A 19,604-nucleotide genomic window follows, 5' to 3' on the forward strand; every position below is an offset into this window, starting at 1 on the left:
TTGTGTCTTTTTGTCACGTTCATACTGGGCAGTGGTTACATCAAGCTTGTGTCTTTTTGTCACGTTCATACTGGGCAGTGGTTACATTCAGCTTGTGTCTTTTGTCACGTTCATACTGGGCAGTGGTTACATCAAGCTTGTGTCTTTTTGTCACGTTCATACTGGGCAGTGGTTACATCAAGCTTGTGTCTTTTGTCACGTTCATACTGGGCAGTGGTTACATCAAGCTTGTGTCTTTTTGTCACGTTCATACTGGGCAGTGGTTACATTCAGCTTGTGTCTTTTGTCACGTTCATACTGGGCAGTGGTTACATCAAGCTTGTGTCTTTTGTCACGTTCATACTGGGCAGTGGTTACATCAAGCTTGTGTCTTTTGTCACGTTCATACTGGGCAGTGGTTACATCAAGCTTGTGTCTTTTGTCACGTTCATACTGGGCAGTGGTTACATCAAGCTTGTGTCTTTTTGTCACGTTCATACTGGGCAGTGGTTACATCAAGCTTGTGTCTTTTGTCACGTTCATACTGGGCAGTGGTTACACCAAGCTTGTGTCTTTTTGTCACGTTCATACTGGGCAGTGGTTACATCAAGCTTGTGTCTTTTTGTCACGTTCATACTGGGCAGTGGTTACACCAAGCTTGTGTCTTTTGTCACGTTCATACTGGGCAGTGGTTACATCAAGCTTGTCTTTTTGTCACGTTCATACTGGGCAGTGGTTACATCAAGCTTGTGTCTTTTGTCACGTTCATACTGGGCAGTGGTTACATCAAGCTTGTGTCTTTTGTCACGTTCATACTGGGCAGTGGTTACATCAAGCTTGTGTCTTTTGTCACGTTCATACTGGGCAGTGGTTACATCAAGCTTGTGTCTTTTGTCACGTTCATACTGGGCAGTGGTTACATCAAGCTTGTGTCTTTTTGTCACGTTCATACTGGGCAGTGGTTACATTCAGCTTGTGTCTTTTGTCACGTTCATACTGGGCAGTGGTTACATTGCTTGTGTCTTTTGTCACGTTCATACTGGGCAGTGGTTACATTCAGCTTGTCTTTTGTCACGTTCATACTGGGCAGTGGTTACATCAAGCTTGTGTCTTTTGTCACGTTCATACTGGGCAGTGGTTACACCAAGCTTGTCTTTTTGTCACGTTCATACTGGGCAGTGGTTACATGCTTGTCTTTTTGTCACGTTCATACTGGGCAGTGGTTACATTCAGCTTGTGTCTTTTGTCACGTTCATACTGGGCAGTGGTTACATCAAGCTTGTCTTTTGTCACGTTCATACTGGGCAGTGGTTACATTCAGCTTGTCTTTTGTCACGTTCATACTGGGCAGTGGTTACATCAAGCTTGTGTCTTTTTGTCACGTTCATACTGGGCAGTGGTTACACCAAGCTTGTGTCTTTTGTCACGTTCATACTGGGCAGTGGTTACATTCAGCTTGTGTCTTTTTGTCACGTTCATACTGGGCAGTGGTTACATCAAGCTTGTGTCTTTTGTCACGTTCATACTGGGCAGTGGTTACACCAAGCTTGTCTTTTGTCACGTTCATACTGGGCAGTGGTTACATCAAGCTTGTGTCTTTTGTCACGTTCATACTGGGCAGTGGTTACACCAAGCTTGTGTCTTTTTGTCACGTTCATACTGGGCAGTGGTTACATCAAGCTTGTGTCTTTTGTCACGTTCATACTGGGCAGTGGTTACATCAAGCTTGTGTCTTTTTGTCACGTTCATACTGGGCAGTGGTTACATCAAGCTTGTATCTTTTGTCACGTTCATACTGGGCAGTGGTTACACCAAGCTTGTCTTTTGTCACGTTCATACTGGGCAGTGGTTACACCAAGCTTGTGTCTTTTTGTCACGTTCATACTGGGCAGTGGTTACATTCAGCTTGTGTCTTTTTGTCACGTTCATACTGGGCAGTGGTTACATTCAGCTTGTGTCTTTTTGTCACGTTCATACTGGGCAGTGGTTACATCAAGCTTGTGTCTTTTTGTCACGTTCATACTGGGCAGTGGTTACATTCAGCTTGTGTCTTTTTGTCACGTTCATACTGGGCAGTGGTTACACCAAGCTTGTGTCTTTTTGTCACGTTCATACTGGGCAGTGGTTACACCAAGCTTGTGTCTTTTTGTCACGTTCATACTGGGCAGTGGTTACATTCAGCTTGTGTCTTTTTGTCACGTTCATACTGGGCAGTGGTTACATCAAGCTTGTGTCTTTTTGTCACGTTCATACTGGGCAGTGGTTACATCAAGCTTGTGTCTTTTTGTCACGTTCATACTGGGCAGTGGTTACATCAAGCTTGTGTCTTTTTGTCACGTTCATACTGGGCAGTGGTTACATTCAGCTTGTGTCTTTTTGTCACGCGTTCATACTGGGCAGTGGTTACATCAAGCTTGTGTCTTTTTGTCACGTTCATACTTGGTTGTCATTCACTGGGCTTGTCTTTTTCATACTGGGCAGTGGTTACATCAGCTTGTGTCTTTTTGTCACGTTCATACTGGGCAGTGGTTACATCAAGCTTGTGTCTTTTTGTCACGTTCATACTGGGCAGTGGTTACATCAAGCTTGTGTCTTTTGTCACGTTCATACTGGGCAGTGGTTACATCAAGCTTGTGTCTTTTGTCACGTTCATACTGGGCAGTGGTTACATCAAGCTTGTGTCTTTTGTCACGTTCATACTGGGCAGTGGTTACATCAAGCTTGTGTCTTTTGTCACGTTCATACTGGGCAGTGGTTACATCAAGCTTGTGTCTTTTTGTCACGTTCATACTGGGCAGTGGTTACATCAAGCTTGTGTCTTTTGTCACGTTCATACTGGGCAGTGGCAGCTTGTGTCTTTTGTCACGTTCATACTGGGCAGTGGTTACATCAAGCTTGTCTTTTGTCACGTTCATACTGGGCAGTGGTTACATCAAGCTTGTGTCTTTTGTCACGTTCATACTGGGCAGTGGTTACATCAAGCTTGTGTCTTTTGTCACGTTCATACTGGGCAGTGGTTACATCAAGCTTGTGTCTTTTTGTCACGTTCATACTGGGCAGTGGTTACACCAAGCTTGTGTCTTTTGTCACGTTCATACTGGGCAGTGGTTACATCAAGCTTGTCTTTTTGTCACGTTCATACTGGGCAGTGGTTACATCAAGCTTGTGTCTTTTTGTCACGTTCATACTGGGCAGTGGTTACATCAAGCTTGTGTCTTTTTGTCACGTTCATACTGGGCAGTGGTTACATCAAGCTTGTGTCTCTACAAACATGTTGGATGCATTTGCAGTTTGTTTTCAGATTTTGTGCCCAATAACTGATTGGTAAATCATGTCATTTTGTAGTCACTTTTATTGTGAATAGAATGTTTCTGAACACTTCTACATTAATGTGGATGCTAACATGATTACAGATCATCCTGAATGAATAACGATCTGTGAGTTTTTTTTAAAGCACAAATATCATAGCCCCAAGACATGCAAACCTCTCACCATTACAATAATGGGAGGGTTGTAGTTTTTGTGGGTGGGTATGTTTTGTCTTTGTCTAGTTTTTGTTTCTCCAGAATGACTCCCTCCACTGACCATTCTTCAAGCCCTGATGGTTAACTGTTTTTGTCATGCTTCCTGATCTCTAATGAAAGTTTGATCAGGTTTAGTTGCACGTTTGACTTCCACTCACGCATGCGCACTCCCTCACAGCGGATGATGCAGAGAGCTGTGTGTTAGCTGTTTGCTAATAGAATCCCCAGGGTGAATTGCCAGATCTATTGCTGGGTCCAAGTCGGCCAGTGAGTCCCGGGTGTATTAGTGCCTGGTGATTTTTGTCTCTGACTGTTCCTGCTTGACTCCTACACCGGGCAGGCCGCGCTCAACCAAGGTGGAGGGAAGGCAGGATTATTGCTTTCACTGTCCTCACTACTACTCTGTATTACTGAGAGGATTGGAATGACAGTTGCAGGATTCTACATGTAGTGAAGGCCAGTCAGACAGTAGTGGACGCCTGTGTTAAATCTGTCCCTTATGTGTTAAACAGCAATTGACATTATCTTTTTGTGTCTATAAAAAAATGTATCTGCTTAATAAAAAAGTATTTCGCCTTTTATTTAACAAGGTAGGCCAGTTGAGAACAACTTCTCATTTACTTCTCATTCTCATCCTTCTAGACCTATCGGCTGCCTTCGATACTGTGAACCATCAGATCCTCCTCTCCACCCTCTCCGAGTTGGGCATCTCCGGCGCGGCCCACGCTTGGATTGCGTCCTACCTGACAGGTCGCTCCTACCAGGTGGCGTGGCGAGAATCTGTCTCCTCACCACGCGCTCTCACCACTGGTGTCCCCCAGGGCTCTGTTCTAGGCCCTCCTATTCTCGCTATACACCAAGTCACTTGGCTCTGTCATAACCTCACATGGTCTCTCCTATCATTGCTATGCAGACGACACACAATTAATCTTCTCCTTTCCTCCTTCTGATGACCAGGTGGTGAATCGCATCTCTGCATGTCTGGCAGACATATCAGTGTGGATGACGGATCACCACCTCAAGCTGAACCTCGGCAAGACGGAGCTGCTCTTCCTCCCGGGGAAGGACTGCCCGTTCCATGATCTCGCCATCACGGTTGACAACTCCATTGTGTCCTCCTCCCAGAGCGCTAAGAACCTTGGGGTGATCCTGGACAACACCCTGTCGTTCTCAACTAACATGGCGGTGGCCCGTTCCTGTAGGTTCATGCTCTACAACATCCGCAGAGAAAGACCCTGCCTCACACAGGAAGCGGCGCAGGTCCTAATCCAGGCACTTGTCATCTCCCGTCATTACTGCAACTCGCTGTTGGCTGGGCTCCTGCCTGTGCCATTAAACCCCTACAACTCATCCAGAACGCCGCAGCCCGTCTGGTGTTCAACCTTCCCAAGTTCTCTCACGTCACCCCGCTCCTCCGCTCTCTCCACTGGCTTCCAGTTGAAGCTCGCATCCGCTACAAGACCATGGTGCTTGCCTACGGAGCTGTGAGGGGAACGGCACCTCAGTACCTCCAGGCTCTGATCAGGCCCTACACCCAAACAAGGGCACTGCGTTCATCCACCTCTGGCCTGCTCGCCTCCCTACCACTGAGGGAGTACAGTTCCCGCTCAGCCCAGTCAAAACCGTTCGCTGCTCTGGCTCCCCAATGGTGGAACACACTCCCTCACGACGCCAGGACAGCGGAGTCAATCACCACCTTCCGGAGATACCTGAAACCCCACCTCTTTAAGGAATACCTAGGATAGGATAAAGTAATCCTTCTCACCCCCCCCTTAAAATATTTAGATGCACTATTGTAAAGTGGCTGTTCCACTGGATGTCATAAGGTGAATGCACCAATTTGTAAGTCGCTCTGGATAAGAGCGTCTGCTAAATGACTTAAATGTAATGTAAATGTAATTTACAACTGTAACCTGACCAAGATAAAGCAAGCAACAGTTACACATGGGATAAACAGAATCAATAAAACGTGTGTGTGTGTGAGGTAAAATTATCTCAATAACCGACGGACCAAACTTTTTATGATCAAGTAAACACCATAAAGTATCAGAGGAGGAAGTTTGACCCACACTGGTCGGAACACACCAGACTGGTCGGAACACACCAGACTGGTCGGAACACACCAGACTGGTCGGAACACACCAGACTGGTCGGAACACACCAGACTGGTCGGAACACACCAGACTGGTCGGAACACACCAGACTGGTCACAGGGAAACTGGCTGGGCTTGGTGCTCTGAAATGGGGAAAGGGACTTTGTCTTCAGACATCTTCCACACCATTTACCAAACCATGATAACTCTCCTGGACTACTGTTCCACAGTACGGCTCCCACCCAACATCAGAGCATTCAGACCGGTCTTAACCAGCTCCAGCTTCCCACCCAACATCAGAGCATTCAGACCGGTCTTAACCAGCTCCAGCTTCCCACCCAACATCAGAATATTCCGACCGGTCTTAACCAGCTCCAGCTTCCCACCCAACATCAGAGCATTCAGACCCGTCTTAACCAGCTCCAGCGACTCATCAACAGGGCTGCTCCTATCAGGACTGGTCTTAACCAGCTCCAGCGACTCATCAACAGGGCTGCTCCTATCAGGACTGGTCTTAACCAGCTCCAGCGACTCATCAACAGGGCTGCTCCTATCAGGACCGGTCTTAACCAGCTCCAGCGACTCATCTTAACCAGCTCCAGCGACTCATCAACAGGGGGCTGTCTTAACCAGCTCCAACGACTCATCAGGGGATCTGGTCTTAACCAGCTCCAGCGACTCATCAACAGGGCTGCTCCTATCAGGACTGGTCTTAACCAGCTCCAGCGACTCATCAACAGGGCTGCTCCTATCAGGACCCGTCATACACGAAGGGAACACACAAAGACAGTTGAAACACTGGACATGATTCAATACATTCCCCTGGCGACTGCTTTCAAGGCAACACAAACTGCCTACTTTATGTGTCAGACCTGTTCAACAGTTTCCACCAATCCTCTGGGGACTAGATTAGCAGCCAAACACTATGAACAATGGGATCCCCACCTATTGGCTCACCCACCCACTAAAAACAGTGTAGTTTGCTGGACCACTGCTGTGTGACAAGCTGGACTTACCCACGGGACAGCTAGCTAGCGTTTCTGCTTTCGTGTTACTGAGTGGGCTATCATGTCTAATTGAAATGAATATGTATTCTACTTCATGGTGCTGTACAGTCCCCTCTGCTGTACAGTCCCCTCTGCTGTACAGTCCCCTCTGCTGTACAGTCCCCTCTGTGCTGTGTGACTCAGCCTGGTTCTCCTGACTGAATGTCTCTGTTCTGCTGTGTGACTCAGCCTGGTTCTCCTGACTGAATGTCTCTGTTCTGCTGTGTGACTCAGCCTGGTTCTCCTGACTGAATGTCTCTGTTCTGCTGTGTGACTCAGCCTGGTTCTCCTGACTGAATGTCTCTGTTCTGCTGTGTGACTCAGCCTGGTTCTCCTGACTGAATGTCTCTGTTCTGCTGTGTGACTCAGCCTGGTTCTTGACTGAATCCTCAGCCTGGTGGTGCTCCTGACTGAATGTCTCTGTTCTGCTGTGTGACTCAGCCTGGTTCTCCTGACTGAATGTCTCTGTTCTGCTGTGTGACTCAGCCTGGTTCTCCTGACTGAATGTCTCTGTTCTGCTGTGTGACAGGTTACATCCTCAGCCTGGTGCTCCTGACTCTGCCTCGTCAACACCTGGTGAAGCTCTACCTGTACGTGCTAACTGCCCTGCTGCTCTTCGCTGGACACCAGGTGTCCAGGTGAGAGAGCGAGACGTACATACAGACTTTATATTGTTAGCAAGGAGTGAAATGTGTTTGGAAGGTCATTTTAAAAAGCCATTGCGTGCTGTGATTGTTAACTATTTTCATATTGCTCCATAAAACAGGTAGGTAATAGTATTGAGTGAATCAAGCTTCTACAGGCCCTGGGTGTGTGGAACTTGTTGAATTCTCTGAAGGATATTTCTGTATCTAGCCAGTGACTAGAGGTGAACTGATCTCTAGTTTGTCTTGTTTTTAGGGATTATGTCCGCAGTGAGCTGGACTCTGGGTACGAGGAACCGCTCTACCTGGAGCCACTGTCCATGAACCGCTTCTCTACCGCCCTCATAGGTAACTAACTAAACACAGTCCCACCTTTCACTACCAGCCTCATAGGTAAATAACTAAACACAGTCCCACCTTTCACTACCAGCCTCATAGGTAAATAACTAAACACAGTCCCACCTTTCACTACCAGCCTCATAGGTAACTAACTAAACACAGTCCCACCTTTCACTACCAGCCTCATAGGTAACTAACTAAACACAGTCCCACCTTTCACTACCAGCCTCATAGGTAACTAACTAAACACGGTCCCACCTTTCACTACCAGCCTCATAGGTAACTAACTAAACACAGTCCCACCTTTCACTACCAGCCTCATAGGTAACTAACTAAACACGGTCCCACCTTTCACTACCAGCCTCATAGGTAACTAACTAAACACAGTCCCACCTTTCACACCAGCCTCATAGGTAACTAACTAAACACGGTCCCACCTTTCACTACCAGCCTCATAGGTAACTAACTAAACACGGTCCCACCTTTCACCACCAGCCTCATAGGTAACTAACTAAACACGGTCCCACCTTTCACTACCAGCCTCATAGGTAACTAACTAAACACGGTCCCACCTTTCACTACCAGCCTCATAGGTAACTAACTAAACACGGTCCCACCTTTCACTACCAGCCTCATAGGTAACTAACTAAACACGGTCCCACCTTTCACTACCAGCCTCATAGGTAACTAACTAAACACGGTCCCACCTTTCACTACCAGCCTCATAGGTAACTAACTAAACACGGTCCCACCTTTCACTACCAGCCTCATAGGTAACTAACTAAACACAGTCCCACCTTTCACTACCAGCCTCATAGGTAACTAACTAAACACAGTCCCACCTTTCACTACCAGCCTCATAGGTAAATAACTAAACACAGTCCCACCTTTCACTACCAGCCTCATAGGTAACTAACTAAACACAGTCCCACCTTTCACTACCAGCCTCATAGGTAACTAACTAAACACAGTCCCACCTTTCACTACCAGCCTCATAGGTAACTAACTAAACACGGTCCCACCTTTCACTACCAGCCTCATAGGTAACTAACCAAACACGGTCCCACCTTTCACTACCAGCCTCATAGGTAACTAACTAAACACGGTCCCACCTTTCACTACCAGCCTCATAGGTAACTAACTAAACACAGTCCCACCTTTCACTACCAGCATCATAGGTAACTAACTAAACACAGTCCCACCTTTCACTACCAGCATCATAGGTAACTAACTAAACACGGTCCCACCTTTCACTACCAGCCTCATAGGTAACTAACTAAACACAGTCCCACCTTTCACTACCAGCCTCCTAGGTAACTAACTAAACACAGTCCCACCTTTCACTACCAGTCTCATAGGTAACTAACTAAACACAGTCCCACCTTTCACTACCAGCCTCATAGGTAACTAACTAAACACAGTCCCACCTTTCACTACCAGCCTCATAGGTAACTAACTAAACACAGTCCCACCTTTCACTACCAGCCTCATAGGTAACTAACTAAACACAGTCCCACCTTTCACTACCAGCCTCATAGGTAACTAACTAAACACAGTCCCACCTTTCACTACCAGCCTCATAGGTAACTAACTAAACACAGTCCCACCTTTCACTACCAGCCTCATAGGTAACTAACTAAACACAGTCCCACCTTTCACTACCAGCCTCATAGGTAACTAACTAAACACAGTCCCACCTTTCACTACCAGCCTCATAGGTAACTAACTAAACACAGTCCCACCTTTCACTATCAGCCTCATAGGTAACTAACTAAACAGTCCCACCTTTCACTACCAGCCTCATAGGTAACTAACTAAACACAGTCCCACCTTTCACTACCAGCCTCATAGGTAACTAATAAATAAGTAATTAATACCAGCCTTTAGGTAACGCTTTTAAACACAGTCCCACCTTTCACTACAGTCATGGTGCATACATTCTAAACATGGGTGGTCCCACCTTTGAACCAGCCTCCTAGGTTACAAGCGCACAGTCCCAACTGAGCTACCAGAAGGACCACCTTCAAACACGGTCCCACCTTTCACTACCAGCCTCATAGGTAACTAACTAAACACAGTCCCACCTTTCACTACCAGCCTCATAGTTAACTAACTAAACTAGGTTCGCCCTACAACCTTTAGGCACATGGAAGGTGTTCCCTTGCTTCATCATTGGCAGTAGGTAGGGTGTTCAGGGGGTTGTCAGTGGGAGCGATTGAATCTGTTGCTCTGAGCTGCCGTTTTCCACAGAGCTCCTCAGCTCTCTAATGGGCTCTAACACAGCGAGGTGGAGCTTCTGAATGCAGCCACAGCATTCCTGTAACAACGGGGACACCCACAACTCTGACAGGCCTCTCAATATCTCTCGTTTAATCTCTACCTTTCCCCCCACGCTCGCTCTCTCTTGCTCACTCATTGATGTGTTTCTTTGTCGTGCTGCTTCTTTCACAAGAGGGAAGCTTGTTGTGGTTCTGCAGTATCTGTAGGCTCTTAGTTTACTGGGGTGTGGGATCCGCCTCTTCTAAAAATACGACTGGCCATAATATTGTTGTATTCAGAGCTCAGTAAAAGGCTGAAAGCAAGCAACCAGTGTCTTATGTCTTCATGAATAGGAGGCCTGCCTGTGAAATGCCTTTATGTAATGACCTGATGATGAGCGGATTGTCCTTCTGTTGGGTAACCCACTGCTACTTTGACTTTTAACGACGGCAACCCTTTCCCTGACAAGGGGAGGGACTGATTGATTCCTTGGCTTTGTTTTACACCGCGGCTGCCACTACAGAGTGTATGGTGGACGTTCACCTACACCCTGTGTGTATTAACCCCGTCCCTCCTGTGTCCCTGCCTCTCTCTCCAGCTCAGCTGGTGGTGTGCACCCTGTGCTCCTGCGTCATGCAGACCAAGAGGATCTGGCTGTTCTCTGCTCACCTGCTCCCCCTGGTGGCCCGTCTCTGTCTGGTCCCCCTGGAGACCATCGTGTTCATCAACCGCTTTGCCATGATCTTCACGGGCCTCGAGGTCATCTACTTCCTGGCCTCCAACCTGCTGGTGCCCTACAACCTGGCCAAGACCGCCTACAGGGAGCTGGTGCAGGTAAAACTGGAGGAGATTCAGTCAGTCCATTATTACCTGATCCTCAGTGGTTTTTTCCCCTCTCAGGAGACTGTAAATCTACCAGCCGTCTGGATGCGTTTTTTATTTCTAGTCGCTAACCATCCTCTTCTTTGTGCCCAGGTGGTGGAGGTGTACGGGCTGCTGGCTCTGGGGATGTCCCTGTGGAACCAGCTGGTTCTGCCCGTCCTCTTCATGTGCTTCTGGTTGGTTCTGTTCGCCCTGCAGATCTACAGCTACTTCAGTAGCCGGGACCAGCCCACCTCCAGAGAGCGGCTGCTCTTCCTGTTCCTCACCAGGTGGGACCAGCACTACCAACACTTTCGTGGTATTGCAGTTTCTGTCATGGAATGCTTATCCTGTGTGGTATGCGAGAGGTTTGAAACCCAAGGTGTCCTGTTACGCTGGAACTTTTTCCTCAACGTTATTGAGTCTCAAGTTCTACAGTTTCACTCACGTGTCTTGTTTTAAATCCTAGAAAATGGGATGTGGTCCATCTATTACAAATACATGTATGACCTTTGAGTAACTCATTCTCCTTGTCCCCCCCCCAGTATTGCAGAGTGCTGCAGCACCCCCTACTCCCTGCTGGGCCTGGTCTTCACTGTTTCCTTCGTGGCCTTGGGTGTCCTCACCCTCTGCAAGTTCTACCTGCAGGGCTACCGAGCCTTCATGAATGACAACACCATCCACCGGTCAGTCCGCTGCCCGCCCAGCTGCCTTCTCATTCAGCCCATGTGATGCTGTGTGATGCTGTGTGATGCTGTGTGTTAAGTGTGTTAAGGGTCTGTTACGGTCTGTTCTGTGTGTTCATGTCTGTTAAGTGTGTTCTGTGTGTTCGTGTCTGTTAAGTGTGTTCATGTCAAGTGTGTTCTGTGGACCACAGGTTTGAACACTGGGGGAATCTTTTTCCTTTCTGACATCATTTAAAAAAGACAGAATATTTTTGAATCGCTCTTCCCCTACTTTCCTACCTCCCTCCTATCTCAGGGGGATGACAGAGGGCATCACGTTACTGATCCTGGCTGTCCAGACAGGTCTGATTGAACTGCAGGTCATCCACCGAGCCTTCCTCCTGAGTATCATCCTCTTCATCGTGGTGGCCTCCATCCTACAGTCCATGCTGGAGATAGCTGACCCCATTGTACTGGCTCTAGGGGCCTCCCGGGACAAGTAAGATGTTCAAGGCTGATTTTGACATGTGACTCTATTTTTGCTCTGCTTTTGACTAGGGCCCATAGGGTACACACAGAGAGGGATGTATTCACCCTTTATTTATACAGAGAAATGGGCAGCAGAGTCACTTCAAATGTAAACCCAACTATATGATTGAATTCGACACAACTTTATCGACAACCTCCGAGGCGGTTCCCTACTAATAGTTGTGTTGGTGGTTGCTCTGTTCAGGAGCCTGTGGAAGCACTTCCGGGCCGTGAGTCTCTGCTTGTTCCTGCTGATCTTCCCAGCCTATATGGCCTACATGATCTGCCAGTTCTTCCTCATGGACTTCTGGCTCCTCATCATCATCTCCTCTAGCATCCTCACCTCACTGCAGGTACACACACACACCAAGCTCTGTTGCTGTGGAGAGAGAGACGCATGGAGACGGGCGCGGTAAGGACCGTTAGCTGTAAGCTCCCCCATGCTATTCCCTGGCCACCTGTAAGGGTACGTTACTTCTGAAGTACGGAAAACCCTGCGCGCTCCGAGAGGTGGAGTCAACACGTGATTGGCCCTTTGATGTTTTGGATCTCCCTGAAATAAGAGCCATAGAAAGGTTCTTTGGGTAAAGGATGTTTAGCATACCTTCTTGAAGTCTGTATCCAAAATGATTACTTCAGTAGCAGAGATCCCACTCTGGAAATGTTATGTACTTGTAGAGAATGTTTTAAAACCAATATGAACTAAAACAAAAAGGGTACTTTAAAATATATATTTTATTCTCAATCTAAACATGTTTCAGGTGACGCCAAGACTGGCTTTGATGCATCTACACACTAATGGTTGTAATGTCTTACTGTTAACTGGATAGCTGGGTATAACATCTCTTCATTAGAGGGCCATGAACATTACCTAGTCATGTCTTATTCTTTTAGAAAGCTCCGAAACAGATTGATGGACAGTCTGATCAGGAGATTCGTGTTAAGGCTGGACCCCTGAGCCTCCAATGGCTGTGGATATTTAATCTGATGCCTCATTCGAGGCCAACTGGATTCAAGCAGGGGCTGTCCGACGGAACTATCGCAATGCGATTTTGGCCTAACAGAAGTAGATTTAAGCGAATGACCTTGATAAGCCAATTTAAATGATAAGTGAAGTCCCCTGGGGGGGTCTTAATGTTTATGGATAGGCCTGGGTAAGACCAAGATGTCACAGCTTTCTCAACTTTAATGACTTATTTCTCTATCATTATTCTGGATGCAGAAGGTATGTCAAACACCCCCAAAAAAAAAAAGACCTTTCTATCGATTTCAGATTCAAAACATCATCATTGTCTTTTTTTTTAGAACATTCTGGTACGTTGACCTGAAGTGGTCTTTAACAGAACGGAGTACTGATTTAGTTTGTAATATGACCTGTGATCTTAACCCTCCCTGTCCCCTAGGTGCTGGGTACCCTGCTCATCTACATCTTGTTCATGGTGGAGGAGGTACGTAAGGAGCCCGTACAGAACATGGACGACGTCATCTACTACGTGAACGGAACCTACCGGCTGCTGGAGTTCCTGGTGGCGCTCGTGGTGGTGGCCTACGGCGTGTCAGAGACTGTGTTCGGGGAGTGGACAGTGATGGGCTCCACCATCATCTTCATTCACTCCTACTACAACGTCTGGCTGCGCGCCCAGCTGGGCTGGCAGAGCTTCCTGCTGCGCAGAGAAGCCGTCAACAAGATCAAGAGCCTTCCCACCGCCTCTGACCTGCAGCTGAAGAAGTACAACGACATCTGCGCCATCTGCTATCAGGTGTGTGTGTGTGTGTGTGTATGTGTGCACATGGAAGAAGTGTGCATGCTTGAAGAGAAAAGTGAGTGTTTGAGACCAATGTTATTGGTCTGATAAGTGTTTTTAAAAGCCTTCTGATTTGAAGAGGATGATAATACAGCTAAAGGGGATATGAAGTAGGTTCTCCTTCAGCATAAAATAAATATATATTATTCATAGAGAAGGAACGTTTTTAGTTTGAATGAGGATATGTAACTTCAACTCATCAGAAAAGGGTCCATGTTGAATCTGGCATTGTAGTAGGCTTTTCCAGTTCAGTAGTTAACCAGTGTCTTGTCCCTTGCTGTAGGACATGACGTCTGCTGTCATCACCCCTTGCAGCCACTTCTTCCACGCTGGCTGTCTCAAGAAGTGGCTTTATGTACAGGAGACCTGCCCCCTCTGTCACAAACAGCTGAAGAGCCAATCACAGCCTGCCAGTGCCACCGCAGTACCCGCCCAGGACATTCTACCAGCCAATCCCAACCCAGCAGAGGCTGGGCAAGGAGAGCCAGTGGCTGTTGAGGGGGACAAAACCGTTACTCAGAACGGTGTTCCTGTTGAAGGGAGCCAAGCCAGCCCCTCTGCTAACCCTAACCTAGAGCTTGAGGGCAAGGCAGAGGAGAATGCCCCGGGCCCCCAGCAGGCTGACACAGTGGACAGTGTGTATTTGGAGGGCCAGGTGGCCGGTCTGTCACAGGGCTCGGGGGAGTCATGTCTCCGGCATCGCCAGCCCCAGCAGTCTGCCTCTTCACCAGCAGCAGCAACATCCTCAGCATGTAGAGCTGAACTCTAGTCAGAACGGTCTGCCAGCCCCTGCTGCCTCTGAACCTCACTCCTGCATACTACCACCTCACACACAGCTAAAGACTAAGTAACCAAGATGGAGGTTGCTGGTTAACTGTTGGACTGACTTGCCACTATCCAACACCTCCCCATTAATGAACTCATCTATTTGTTGGCCTGTTTCTTAGATTTTGTTTTTTAAACTCATTAACATTTCATGGTTATTAATCCTATAGGATTGTATGAAATCTGATGCAGACTTTAGTAATGTTTTGATTCTGAGATGCCATGCTGAACATTACATTTCACTGTTGAGAAATATGCATTGACTTCTCCCACTTGTTGACAAAATACGTAAGTAGCCTTGTGTGAGCCAGAACCACCACAGACCATATCACCTCCACTCATGGCAGCAGATCTCTGTCTCTGTAGCATGAGGCAGGTTGATGTACGAGTACACACCCTGGACGGGACTCTAGTCCAGGGGTCGGCAACCCTGTGCCTGCGGCCCTCCAGGACCGTCATGTTGTTTTAACCCACCTGGAAGACCAGGTGTGTTGAATTTAGTCAATTACTGAAGTGATTCGTTAGCTCAGTTGGTCAGGTGTGGTGCCTAGTTGGAACAACACACTACAGTACCTGCACACTTCAGAAACCGGGTTGCCTCCCCTCTCCACTAGTCTATCTGGGGGCCTTACCTCCAATCTCTCTCTTTAACACGGAGTCTTAAGTAGATGCAAATTGGGTCCCATTTCTTCAGTCTCTGGTAGGACTGGGCCGGGATTGAACTCACAACCTAACGATTTCGGGGTGGAAACTCTAAACACAAGGCCACTGAGATGAACAACAAAATGCAGCTTTGAAGTTGAGTTGTATTCTACTGTACATCCATTAAACAGCAGACAACTCAGCCACAGCATTTTGTAGTTTCATTAATGCGCATTCAACATCCAATATTTTCCAATTGAGCTGTGATTCAAGACCAGTGTTAATTATATCAAGGGATATGACCCTCTGTAGGTTACTAACGTTAGCACCCCCCCCCCCCGGCCTGCCCTGTTTGGGCCTGATAATCTGTTACACAACCTGAATGTTACCACGTCCAGGGACGGGGCAGGCTGGTGTGTAGGTGGAAGACACCAATGCTCCCTGTGTGTGTGTGTTTCGATTCAATTCATTCATACTGAAGAGAACAGACCCATGTGGCGCTTTATATACGTTTAGGCTTGAACGCAGTCGCCGTCCGACAGCCATGGGAACTTTATTTACATGATATGTAATGGAGCCATCTGCACTGTCATTTATAGCGACGCTCCAATGTTGTCTTTGTCAGGTACCAAATAGTTTTTGGTATGTATGAGAAAAAGCCCTATATAAATGTGTGTTTATAAACATGTATATTGTATCTGAAGAGGAATTTTGATATGCCTGCCATTCAGTGTTAAAGCTGAACCTCCCCCAGTATGACGTGATCAGAGGCTTGTGTGATCACTAGTAACCCTTTCGGTTGAAGTGTGAAGAGAGCTGATCACCGATTGAGGGAGTTACCAGCGCTGAATTGACCTAAAACAGTATTATTTGTCACAATTTTGAGAATGAATACATGGTATTATGTATGATCAAACTTGTCAAATGTTCCATCAATGAATTGGTGGCTTTTGGACATTTTCTTGAGTCTGTATTGGGAGAAACGGCTAAGAGTGTACAGTATTTTACATACATCATGACATCGACATTTTGAAGAGGACTTTTAGCATTTGAAATGCATTCCTATTTGGAATGGAATGTTTCTTTTGAGAAGACCTACAAATTAATTTTTGTTTTATTTTTTAGAATACAAAGAATGACATGCTCTGTGAATGCTGATTTCCAGTCAAATTGTTTTGGTAAGAAATTTGCCTGGTGTTGCCTTTTTTTATTTTACAAAACTGCTGAATGTCAAATTCTACAATCTAATTTTAACCTGCATATTCTGCAGTCTTTTTGTGTTAGTGATTTTGAATGTTATAGATGGTGATGGATTGGCCACAACTTCCAACATCACCATGCAAGCTCTATCCTGGAACCCACAAGCCTTCCATTGTGAATAAGAATTTGCTCTTAATTAACTTGCCTAGTTAAATATAAATAAAACCCACAAGGGCTCCTGCGTGGAGCAGTGGTCTAAGGGGCACTGCAGCTCAGTGCTTGAGGCGTCACTACAGACACCCTGGTTTGATCCTGGGCTGTATCACAACCTGCCGTGATTGGGACTCCCATAGGGTGGCGCACAATTGGTCCAGGTTTGGCCGGTGTAGGTCGTCATTGTAAGTAAGAACTTGTTCTAAACTGACTTGCCTAGTTAAATAAAGGTTCAATCAAATAAATGAAAAGGCCACAGGGGTGGAAGGTGGAGACAAATGTCAAGAGAACTGGCATGGGGTGGAAGGTGGAGGCTGATGTCAAGAGAACTGGCATGGGGTGGAAGGTGGAGGCTGATGTCAAGAGAACTGGCATGGGGTGGAAGGTGGAGGCTGATGTCAAGAGAACTGGCATGGGGTGGAATTAGCTGGAGAAAAATACCCAGATCAGTGTGATCTGGGTAGAAGGTGACGTAAGATTTGAGGGAGGAGAGGATCTTCTCTGACCACCCAGGTTTTTGGAGCCTGTTCTGGCACCGCATTAAAGTTTGTCAAGTCTGTGTCAGTCCCACTTTACAATACACAGACCTTATACCATATGTGTCAGTCCCACTTTACAATACACAGACCTTATACCATATGTGTCAGTCCCACTTTACAATACACAGACCTTATACCATATGTGTTAGTCCCACTTTACAATACACAGACCTTATACCATATGTGTCAGTCCCACTTTACAATACACAGACCTTATACCATATGTGTCAGTCCCACTTTACAATAAACAGACCTTATACCATATGTGTCAGTCCCACTTTACAATACACAGACCTTATACCATATGTGTTAGTCCCACTTTACAATACACAGACCTTATACCATATGTGTCAGTCCCACTTTACAATACCTTATACAGACCTTATACCATATGTGTCAGTCCCACTTTACAATACACAGACCTTATACCATATGTGTCAGTCCCACTTTACAATACACAGACCTTATACCATATGTGTCAGTCCCACTTTACAATACACAGACCTTATACCATATGTGTCAGTCCCACTTTACAATACACAGACCTTATACCATATGTGTCAGTCCCACTTTACAATACACAGACCTTATACCATATGTGTCAGTCCCACTTTACAATACACAGACCTTATACCATATGTGTCAGTCCCACTTTACAATACACAGACCTTATACCATATGTGTCAGTCCCACTTTACAATACACAGACCTTATACCATATGTGTCAGTCCCACTTTACAATACACAGACCTTATACCATATGTGTCAGTCCCACTTTACAATACACAGACCTTATACCATATGTGTCAGTCCCACTTTACAATACACAGACCTTATACCATATGTGTCAGTCCCACTTTACAATACACAGACCTTATACCATATGTGTCAGTCCCACTTTACAATACAGACCTTATACCATATGTGTCAGACACTTTACAATACACAGACCTTATACCATATGTGTCAGTCCCACTTTACAATACACAGACCTTATACCATATGTGTCAGTCCCACTTTACAATACACAGACCTTATACCATATGTGTCAGTCCCACTTTACAATACACAGACCTTATATACAATACACAGACTTATACCATATGTGTCAGTCCCACTTTACAATACACAGACCTTATACCATATGTGTCCCACTTTACAATCAGACCTTATCCATATGTGTCACTTTACAATACACAGACCTTATACCATATGTGTCAGTCCCACTTTACAATACACAGACCGTATACCATATGTGTTCGTCCTACTTTACAATACACAGACCTTATACCATATGTGTCAGTCCCACTTTACAATACACAGACCTTATACCATATGTGTCAGTCCCACTTTACAATACACAGACCTTATACCATATGTGTCAGTCCCACTTTACAATACACAGACCTTATACCATATGTGTCAGTCCCACTTTACAATACACAGACCTTATACCATATGTGTCAGTCCCACTTTACAATACACAGACCTTATACCATATGTGTCAGTCCCACTTTACAATACACAGACCTTATACCATATGTGTTAGTCCCACTTTACAATACACAGACCTTATACCATATGTGTCAGTCCCACTTTACAATACACAGACCCTACCATGTGTCAGTCCCACTTTACAATACACAGACCGTATACCATATAAACTGGATGGTTTGAGCCCTGAATTATGATTTGCTGAAAGCCATGGTAAATCAGACCTTATACAATAGGTATGACATATATTAATTGAACTGCTCTAATTACGTTGGTAACCAGTTTATAAAAGCCATAAGGCTCCTCGGGGGTTTGTTCTAAATGATCACTGTACCGCAGTTAAGATCTGAGTCCAGGCACTGCCCTTACCCATGGGGTTGGCCCTGCCGTATACCACACCCCCTAGAGTTTTGTGTAAATAACTGGTAACACACATGTTATTACATTGAGTGTGTATTTTCTGAAACGTCTTGGTTGGTGAACAACCATTGAGTTGTACGTACAATACTATAGCCACAAGGACTTCACTGTAACGTGTCTTTTCATAATTGCCATGAACCACTTTGGAAAAACCTGGTCACAATGATTCTGTCACAAACTGAAATTAGGGGGAACTGTTTGAATCTTAGCAACCAGGAAATGGTGGTGTGATTTCTGCATAGTGCATCTTTAAGTTTAGAAAATGTATTTAGTTTGACGTCATTACTGTTAATAAATGTTCCAATAAAAACATGTGGTCAGTTTTTATAAAATCTTTTGTCACTCAAATAAATGAGCATTGTTCAAACACATGATATAAACTTCAAGGTTTTAATGGACAAATTTAACCTAACAATCTAACCTAACAATCTAACCTAACAATTGAACCTAACAATTGAATCTAACAATCTAACCTAACAATTTAACCTAACAATCTAACCTAACAATTTAACCTAACAATCTAACCTA

General features: G+C 45.8%; 1 protein-coding gene and 2 long non-coding RNA genes across 36 annotated transcripts in view; 1 reads left to right on the forward strand and 2 right to left on the reverse strand.

Moving 5' to 3' along the window:
* The window catches only part of LOC118389799 (RING finger protein 145-like), a 31,559-nt gene extending 14,377 nt beyond the window's left edge, over nucleotides 1–17,182 (forward strand). For 3 of the 5 annotated variants that reach the window (XM_035779657.2, XM_035779656.2, XM_052529436.1), the window contains exons 3-11: nucleotides 7,172–7,280; nucleotides 7,543–7,634; nucleotides 10,483–10,718; nucleotides 10,860–11,035; nucleotides 11,291–11,431; nucleotides 11,727–11,909; nucleotides 12,144–12,291; nucleotides 13,342–13,698; nucleotides 14,027–17,182. In XM_035779657.2, coding sequence (XP_035635550.1) covers nucleotides 7,172–7,280; nucleotides 7,543–7,634; nucleotides 10,483–10,718; nucleotides 10,860–11,035; nucleotides 11,291–11,431; nucleotides 11,727–11,909; nucleotides 12,144–12,291; nucleotides 13,342–13,698; nucleotides 14,027–14,512 — 1,928 coding nt within the window. In that variant the 3' untranslated portion in view covers nucleotides 14,513–17,182. The remainder of the gene's footprint in view (nucleotides 1–7,171; nucleotides 7,281–7,542; nucleotides 7,635–10,482; nucleotides 10,719–10,859; nucleotides 11,036–11,290; nucleotides 11,432–11,726; nucleotides 11,910–12,143; nucleotides 12,292–13,341; nucleotides 13,699–14,026) is intronic. The other 2 variants (XR_008147226.1, XR_008147227.1) reach the window with 2 other exon arrangements.
* Nucleotides 7,745–8,630, reverse strand: LOC127933071 (uncharacterized). The gene is made up of 3 exons (XR_008147258.1): nucleotides 8,513–8,630; nucleotides 8,378–8,467; nucleotides 7,745–7,838 (listed from the first exon to the last, which is right to left on the reverse strand). It is a non-coding gene; the product is annotated as an uncharacterized LOC127933071 (long non-coding RNA).
* On the reverse strand, nucleotides 17,092–19,083 carry LOC127933070 (uncharacterized). 30 transcript variants are annotated; one of them, XR_008147243.1, is made up of 7 exons: nucleotides 18,734–19,083; nucleotides 18,447–18,692; nucleotides 18,114–18,236; nucleotides 17,544–18,035; nucleotides 17,416–17,497; nucleotides 17,293–17,374; nucleotides 17,092–17,210 (listed from the first exon to the last, which is right to left on the reverse strand). It is a non-coding gene; the product is annotated as an uncharacterized LOC127933070 (long non-coding RNA). The 30 variants fall into 30 exon arrangements; XR_008147244.1 differs by having other exon boundaries at nucleotides 17,146–17,292; nucleotides 17,334–17,374; XR_008147236.1 differs by having other exon boundaries at nucleotides 17,137–17,210; nucleotides 17,293–17,456.
* Nucleotides 19,084–19,604: the final 521 nt, after the last annotated feature.

The sequence above is a fragment of the Oncorhynchus keta genome, chromosome 11 (genome assembly GCF_023373465.1).
Source record: "Oncorhynchus keta strain PuntledgeMale-10-30-2019 chromosome 11, Oket_V2, whole genome shotgun sequence".
In the NCBI taxonomy this organism is placed as follows: domain Eukaryota; kingdom Metazoa; phylum Chordata; class Actinopteri; order Salmoniformes; family Salmonidae; genus Oncorhynchus; species Oncorhynchus keta.